This window comes from Oryzias melastigma, linkage group LG5, assembly GCF_002922805.2.
Source record: "Oryzias melastigma strain HK-1 linkage group LG5, ASM292280v2, whole genome shotgun sequence".
Lineage (NCBI taxonomy): Eukaryota > Metazoa > Chordata > Actinopteri > Beloniformes > Adrianichthyidae > Oryzias > Oryzias melastigma.
In genome coordinates, this window is record NC_050516.1 from 9,175,061 (window position 1) to 9,183,936 (window position 8,876).

Here is an 8,876-nt window from a genome sequence, read left to right on the forward strand (position 1 = left end):
CCCCCCCCCCCATTTTTCCCCTCTGTGAACCGCCATCTTAACGTGGTGGAGGGGTTTGAGTGCTCGAGTGATCTCAGGAGCTATGCTGTCTGGGGCTTCTGCCCCTTTAGGGTCTCCCTGGCAGACAGGTCCTGAGTGACGAGCCAGACTAAGAGCGGTTCAGAACTCTTATGAAAAGTTCAAATAAAGATTCCTTTATGTTACCTGGACTGGCGTCACCAGGGCCCCACCCAGGTGCCAGGCCTGGGGTTGGGGCTGGGGCTTCTCCCACGAGCCCCGGTCAGGTTGAGCCCAAAGGAGCAACATGGGATCACTCTCCAGTGGGCCCACAATCTGCAGGAGAGCTCAGAAGGGGTCGATGCAATGGTTTCGGTGGCATTCGAAGGCGAGTGCTTCGGCAGCCCAAATCCCAGACATGGAGGGAAGGAACCGGAGCTATTGCGAGAGGTTGAGAGGTACCAGCTAGATATAGTTGGGCTCACCTCAACTCTCTACCATTCTGGTGTGGCCCGTGGTTAGAGGCGGCGGACCATTGTGGGCTTACACGTGAGCCCCCAAATCAGCCACCGAGTGTTGGGGTCACACTAGTGGATAAGAGGGTTGTGTCCCTTTGCCTTTGGGTGGGGGACAGGTCTCTGGCTGTGGTTTTGACTTAAGGACCAAACAGCTGTTCGTAGTTCCTGGTCTTCTTTGTGTCTCTTGGATACTGGGTACTGGAAAGTAGCCCAATGGGGGATTCCATCGTCTTCCAGGAGGACTTCAATGCCCATGTTGACAATGACAGTGGCACCTGGATGGATGGCGAGCCATTCCACCGAGTTCCCACTTGGACAAACTCAATTGGGACCCACATTTTCAGCACACTTTTAACCCTCGTGCTCTCTTATGGGGTCCAGATGACCCCACCCCTATATTGATGTGTGATTCCTCACATGAACAGGATTTTATGTCTTCTATGGACACCAGTGAAGATAAAGAATCCTTGAAGAAAAAAGGTTCAGCACGCGTTCTTGTAGGGTCCAGATGACCCCACTTTTGATGTAAACATGGCTAGGATAGCACAAGGGTCAAACCATGTGGGGCCCACTCGTCTTGCTGACTGGTGGGTCATCTGGTGAGATACATCACACATATTTCAGATAGTGCTCTGATGTGAATAATTTTTTGTGCTATTAATTAATTGTGATCAGTAAATAATTAACCAATTTCATTGCAATAATTTAACCTAAGAATTGCTGTGAAAAGCCTAATTTTACTCATTTTATTTTATGACATTGTAGCACAGTAAGAGATCAAAAATATAACTAAAAAGGTGGCTTTATTTAGAAAACAGATGGGAGTGATTTTATAGTTTAATTTAACCTATTTGTGTGACTATCATTTTAAAGAAAGGAATGAAGCAGAAAAGAAATAGAGAAGAGAGTCTAAGAAGGAAGAAATGAAACACCGCGAAGGAATTCAGCTATTTAGACTTTGGATTTTATTTTTTATTTTTCTTTTCTTTTTTAGCTTTAGCTTTATCATCTTGACAAAAACACTTGCTAAGATGTGGTCTTTACCTCTGAAATTAAGATTTTTTTAAACTTCTCATGACAATTACTTTTCAGAAGACAGCAAACAGCTCCGACCTCGTTTGGCTGGGACGGCCCGTGAGTCAGGTGATTCACCTGAAGCTGGTCAGAGCTGTTTGCAGCCCCAATCCCTGCTGCACCTTTTTAAAAAAAGGATTGAGAGCAGAGAGTGGTCGGTGCATACGGCAGGCTGAAGATGTTACCGTGACAACGCTGGGCACTGCTTATGCCTAATATATAAAAAAAAAAACTTAAAAATATAACAAGACTGAAATTCTAATAATTCATTTAATATTTATATTTTTCTTAAATGAACATGGTTTAAGTTGTGGCTTTAAGTAATTAATCACAATTAATGCAATAAAGTGACAGCCCTAATTTCAGGAAACCAAGGTTAATTTCTTAACTTAATGTTTTAAAGTTTTCAACCATGAGGTTAAATAAAGTATATTTTTTGCATAATTCCAGGCATTAGTCCTTTATCCTTGTTCTACAGGTCATACACTATCACCTCAAAGGGACCTATGTATTTTTACTGTAGTTTTCCAGATAATAGTACATCCACTTTGCATTTTTGATAGAAAATATGCGTCTGTTTTTCATTTGGTGTGTGTTCCCTTTGCATTGAGCTGGGACGTGCACATGGGAACACTTTTATCAAACACATGGTGCGTGTGCTTGTGCACTCGTGAACACAACTGTGGCTATACTGAGGTTTCTGCTGGTCCGGTCTTCCTCCTTTTGAACTGGCTGTGTGCTGGGAGCGCCAGCGCATCCTCTGCACGCCTTTCAGAGAGCTGGGAACATGTTCAACTCTGAACCGGACATTGCTTTGTTTGGAAGGGTTAGAGCAGGTGTCTGATTGAGCCCGCCGCCCCTTCCCGAAGAGTGTTTCAGGTCACACAACTCTTTTTCTTGGAACTGCTTTAATGGGCTGGCTCCAAGAACCTACATCAGATGTTTGACTGACCTGGATAGAGTCCATGCACAGAAACAACCTTAGGCTGATGTCACTCAAAACCAAAATACAACATTATTGGAGAAAACGTTCCAGTGCACAGACCTAAACTGAAAGACAAGTAGAAGGTTGTAAGGGACATCTTGCCCACTGGCACACAAGCCTATTGTCACTGAAAGATGGAGAGGGTAGAGTAATGAACAAGTGGCAAAGATGTTTCCAACACTGCAAGATTTATTGCCAACAAGCAAACGCTAACAGACAATTTGATTTTTCAGTCAAGATTGAAATCCATTGAAGTGTACAGTATTAGAGTGATCCCGATGATCTCCACTGCAGACACATTTAGTAGATATTTTTCCAAGGTATTCTCAAAGATCTGACAAAATGTCTTCCAGGTTGTTCTTGTGCAAAAGATCAACATATTGTTGCCTGTTTTATAAAAATTATGACATGTATGCAGCTGATTTTAGGAGATGTCTTTTTCTTGAGCCAACTCAAATGTCTGCTAACAGAAAGCAACAAGCATATTTACTTGTTTGTATAGAAAGAACAGAAACCTTCACTTGGACAAGATTGTCTTTTTCTTTAAAAAAAAAGAGATTTTTATAAATACTCTAAGCATTTTTAAAAGGGGGTGAAAGGTAAACCTGGCACTATAAATAAACATAAAACAAGTTTATCTGCATCTCCAATACTGTGTCTACAGTTTTTAATGTACATTAGACAGAAAATAAATCTTTACAAATGGGAAAATACAGAAAAGGGTAAAAAATTAGATGCCCAGCCTTTTTTTTACACACAATAGCATTGCAGTAAAAGAAAATATGTTTGTATCCAAACATATGTATTCATTGTGTATCCATTTTCAAAACGTTCCCTGTGGTCTTTTAATTATGATGCTAAAGTTTGTAGCCAAAATACATTTAAAAAATGCTTTCTGGAACATTTTCTGGAATTTTTTTGAAATTCCCGCTGAGTTGTGGGTGGGACTTTTGGCATGGCACCAGAGTAATACACTTAAAAGCTTCAAAATGTGGTTTTGCAAGGTATGGTCATTCTAATATACAAATATTCTCTATCCTGAGACAAATATGAAGAACATGTTAAGTGAAATGTGCCCCAAAGGAAATGAAGGAGTCTAAAAATGTCAAAACTTTAAGTAGATTAACAACAAACTTTTAAACATATTCATGAGCTATATTTTTATCTTTTGTTGTAATTTTCAAAACATTTGGAGTTTAGCTAATATTTTAGCAACATGCTAACGTTTTTGGCAAATGTTTCATCTACTGAGGTTTTTTAGGCCAATTTAGACTTTAGCTTCTATTTTAGCAACATGCTAACTTTTTTGACTAATTTAATTTACTGAGGAATTGTATGCTGTTTTGGAGTGTAGCTCATATTTAAGCAATGTTCTAGCCTTTTTTTTTGGCTAATTTGTTATTTATTGAAGTTTTTTATTCTAGTTTGGAGTTTGGTTTCTATTTTAGCAACAGGCTAAGATTTGTGACTAATTTAGTTTACTGAAGAATTTTGGGCAATTTTGGAGTTTAGCTAGTATTTAAGCAACATGCTAATGTTTTGTTTTTTTTGGCTAATTTGAAGTTTAGCAAAATTTTTAAAGTTTTTGCAAAATTGGCATGTGTTAGGGATTTTTAAGCAATTATACTACAAAATTTTCAGAAATTTAGATTAACTTCAGCGCACTTTCATAGTTTGTAAACAAAGTTTCCAGGCTTTTAGCAAATTTAAAATGTTGCAAATAGCTTTAACATTTTCAGCAAATCCCTTAAGCAATTAAAGTCAATTGCGTCACCATATTCAGCAAAAAGCTTAAGCTTCTTTAGCGACTACTTACAGCATAAAGCATTCACACTGGCATTATCGCAGGTAGTGCAACTTTTCTAGTTAAATAAGTTCTAAAGAATTCCTGAGGCTTCTTGTAAAAATCAAAACCTAATTAAAAAGCTCTGATCTTTATCCTGTTCAACCAGTTCTGACTATGAACAAATAGTGACACGAGCTTTGGGGTGCCCTGACATCATCCTGTAGGCCACATGCACGGGTTCAGTCAGTTTAGCTTTGAATGTATAGATATGAGTTTTTCCCGTGGTGGGGCTGATGTTGTAGAAGCTCAGCCGGTGAGTCTTGAAGCTCAGCTTGATCTCCAGCCGGCGTGACACTGTGGTCTTCTTCAGAGGAACGCCGTGACTTTGCTCAAAGGCCGTCAGCAGGTTGTTGAACCACATCAGACACCAGGAGCTGCGGCTGCTCTCCAGGGCAGATGGTAGACCACAGCGCGCCAGCTTCTCACTGCAGCACACGCCTACGATCCACGGAGAGCCCTCAAGCTCCACCTCCCAGCTGTGTTCACCTCCAAAGAAGCTTTGAGTGCTGAGGACCTGGAAGAAGCTGGTAAACCTCTGAGGGCAGGAGGGGTAGGGCTGCTTGACGGGACTGAAAGTCACCGTTTTCAAGTCGTCTGAGAGGAGGAGGTTAGGGTGGGCGGTTTCAGGGTCAAAGGTCACCTCTGACGGGTTGAGGCTGTTGCGAAGGGAGCGCTGAACCTCTGCCAGACTTTTCCTCAGCTCATCGTTCATGTTTTCCAACTTGGAACAAGCCCGTCCCGGGTTGATTCTTGACTCGGCACAGTCTTCATTCTCTGGCTCCGGTTTTGCCAGAAGCTCCATAATGTACGGTTGTAAGCTACTGAGTTCTCCATTAAAGGCAGTCTCGTCCTCTTCGGTCAGCAGCGACTCTGCTCTGAGCACAGTCTGCCGCAGCTCCTTAGTCACCTCAGTAGCTTGACTGACTCGTCTGTGCGCGGAAGCCTCACTTGGACCCAACTCTTCCTCGACCATCTGAGTCACCTGATCCCCGTATCTCTGAGCCAAGTCCTTTATTTGTCCCAGCAGTTTTGCAGTTGTTTCCCTCAGGTAAGAATTGGCTGTGATCACCTCCAACTCCAGCTCCTTCTCTTTCTTCAAAACACTATCAGCCATCTCCAATTTGAGGTGCAGCTCTGTGACTTGGGAGGCCAGTTTAAACTTGGGTTCTTTCATTTCGTTGTTGGCTTTGCTGCCTTCATTTTCCCCTAAAAGCAGCTCAGAACCCACTGTGAGCTCGTCCAGAGTCTCGTTTTCTTCCTGACTTTGCCCTGGTTTGTGAAGGTCTGCAGAGTCTGATGGGTCTGGAGCGTGCACCGTCTTCTCGACAGACGTTTTGTACCTTTCTACGATGCTGCACATCTTGAAGTTTCTCACAAGGTTCTCGGTTTCCTGGTACTCCACCTGACACTCAGGGCATCTGTGCTGGTCAATGCCTTCTCCCATGGCCTGAAGGCAGGCAAGGCAGTAGATGTGACCACAGGGCAGAGATACAGGCTGGTTGAACAGCAGTAAGCATATGGGGCATGTCAGCTCCAAAGCCAAATCATCTGAGAGATCCTTATTGAAAGACATGATGGAAACCTTAAAAACACACACAAAAAGATTTTGTTTTAAAATCCAAATTCATTTACTGCCTGTAAGATAAATACAACAGACTGTTTGACAGGACGTTCGACTGTTTCAACTCCTGAATGACTCTTAATTAGGAATGTAGCGATACAGTCGAGCTACGATTCAATTTAATTCTCAATTTTAAAATCACAATTTGGATTTTTTCCGATTTTTTTTTCTCAACACAATGAATTAAAAGTATTTCAAGGCCAAGTATGTTTTCTTTCTGCCCCTTACATCAAACTGTCAAAAAGGATTCAACACAATTAAACAATTATACATAGTATTGAAATGATCACAAATCTTTCATACTAGGTTCATGTTGTGCTCCACGTGTGATGGACCGATCCGCACCCCCTTAACGCGACCCCTTCACCCAGCCGCTCGCTTGCAGCACAGTTTGCAGAGGACAAAAGACCGAAAGCTAAAGAAAGTTAATAAAAAGAGCACGGCTCCCAGGAAGGAGTCAGAAGGGAAACAGTCCCGAATTTGCGTTATCACACAACAATTGTTACGATAGATTGGGTCAAAGTTGCAATGAAAATGTAACATTGCAGAGTGCGTTACAAATCTCGAGTTTGCTTAAATCTGCGTTCATAGTTGTGATTTCAACATCGCGAAATCTTGGAGGGACTGACTTACATTAAACTTTTGAATCAGAAGGAGCTGCGAGAATTTCTCAGGAGGCGAGCGCAGCTGAAGAGAACATAGCCGCTCTGCTGTGCACACATACTCGTGGTAATAATGTATTTGTACAAAGTAAATTCACCCGGTGGGGGCGGCAATGCTGGGCTGGGGGCTCCAGTTCTACAAGTGAATCCCACCCAGCCTCCATCAGAAGGACTCGGGCACCAACACGACAGCGGGCAGGCGGTCTTTCATACGACACATGTCCTGGTCGGCACCCCACACGGGGATTCAGCGCTAATGGACTCTTCCATCCTGGTTAGTTTATTTTCTCTCCACATAGTAATCTGATTACCAGCAGGTCGTCTGGTCTGATCTGAGGTCTAACACATAAAAATACCACGATCATCCTCCATAAACATAAAGATCGATGGTCCTGACAGAAAACATGGAAATAGTGAGAAGTCTAAAGCTGTCATTGACGTTAATAGACTACAAATTCAGCCTAAATGTTCATTATTGAGAGTAAACTCACTCAGATCTTGTTCAAATGTTTTCTAGAAGTTCTCCTTTATCAGCTGACAGCAATAATTTACTAATGAAAATCAGATTCTAGTTTTTCCAGATCTGTTTGCACAATTGTAACACAGCAGTAAACAGACCAGTCCAATATGGAGAACAACTTTGCATACGCAACAAGCTAGCATGTCATATCTGATGATATAACTCATTGGCCCATAGCATGGCTCTCCATAAAAGTCTATGGGATTTTGGCTTCTTTGAGCCAGCAGGAGCTTCCTGGTTGGAACGCCAGGGGGTGGGGGGGTGTTGAGGTCCACTTCTCTTATACAGTCAATGCTATGGGCTGAATAAACTTCATTTTCTATGGAGTTTTCGTTGCACTTTCAGTGGGTGACGTCACACTCGCTGCGTCCACTTGTGTTTTTGTCGTTCCAGAGAAACGTCAGCATGTCTAAACGCAAAGAAGAGGACACGCGGGGGATACACCGGGAGTGGAGAGTACGTGCAGACCCGAACCACTCACTGCGCGTGTTCTGGCCTCCGCGTGTTCGTTTCCAAGTTTCTATTTCCAGCGAAAGCATCCGCGCGCGCACTACGCAGACATCGGCCTGACATGAACTTCCGGGCAGACATTCACTTCAGATAGTTGCTTTCTTCTTATATTAAGGGCTTTAATGATTAGTGAAAATGAGCGGTTTTCGGATAATCGTGCGTCATTTTTTAACGCCAAAATCAGAAGGAAAGTGCGCAGACTTACCGTTCAGGCTTCCTGTTACAGATGAGCGCAAACATCCGCCTGCCGCACCAACCTTTGGTCTGTCATAAACACTGACGCATCCATCCTTCCATCCATCCAGACCACTGATGAACCGCAGGAGCTCCACGTGGGTTTGAGCTGTGGGCGTGGTTACAGTGAGGCAATAAAGTATAGAGTCAGTCACCAACTGTACAAGTGTTCCCCACATAAAAAGATGAGAGAGGGCTGTTATTTTCATCAAAGGTATACCTCAAAATATGAGAGGCAAAATGAGGAACACCCCCCAAAAATGACATTGTCTGATTTTTAAAGAATCCATTAGTAAATTATGGTGGAAAAATAAATATTTTGTCAATAACAAAAGTTAATCTCAACCTCCCAATCTGTCTGCTCAAAGCAGTCCTGCAGCCGCTGGGAGGCACCATCTGGCCAAGTGGGAACAGTCCTTGTGAGGATGGGAGCAGTTTTCCTGACTGGGACGTATGCAGGAATTAGCAGCAGGGACAGATGGTCGGAATGGCCCAGGTGAGGTTGAGGCCTAGCCTTGTAGCCCTTCTTGACGTTGGAATAGACTTTGTCCAGTGTGTTGTTTCCTCTTGTGGCACACTTAACATGCTGGTGGAATTTAGGCAGTGATGTCTTCAGGTCTGCATGGTTAAAATCCCCAGCAATGATCTGCACAGTGTTAGAAAATCTACAACTTTGTGTTGCTAATGATTTAGCATGAACTCCTTAATCTGTGTGGCAATAGGGTGTTTAGTTTGTAATGACATTGAGACATTTAAGACTAAACATCTATTAACAGGGATTATGTTGCAATAATGACAACAAACTAACAATCATCATTTAATTACCATCTTATTTATTTATTTATATTTTTCTTATAGATTTTTTTCTTCCGTTTTGACAAACACCAATAAGATGACAAATTAAAGCTT

At 42.4% G+C, this 8,876-nt stretch overlaps 1 protein-coding gene across 1 annotated transcript; it reads right to left on the minus strand.

Annotated features, from left to right (window-relative positions):
* Positions 1 to 4,116: 4,116 nt before the first annotated feature.
* Positions 4,117 to 8,240, minus strand: trim107 (tripartite motif containing 107). The gene is made up of 2 exons (XM_024269653.2): positions 7,939 to 8,240; positions 4,117 to 6,002 (listed from the first exon to the last, which is right to left on the minus strand). The coding sequence occupies exon 2, from the start codon at positions 5,991 to 5,993 to the stop codon at positions 4,533 to 4,535; it is 1,461 nt and encodes a 486-aa protein (XP_024125421.1). The 5' UTR covers positions 5,994 to 6,002; positions 7,939 to 8,240; the 3' UTR covers positions 4,117 to 4,532.
* Positions 8,241 to 8,876: the final 636 nt, after the last annotated feature.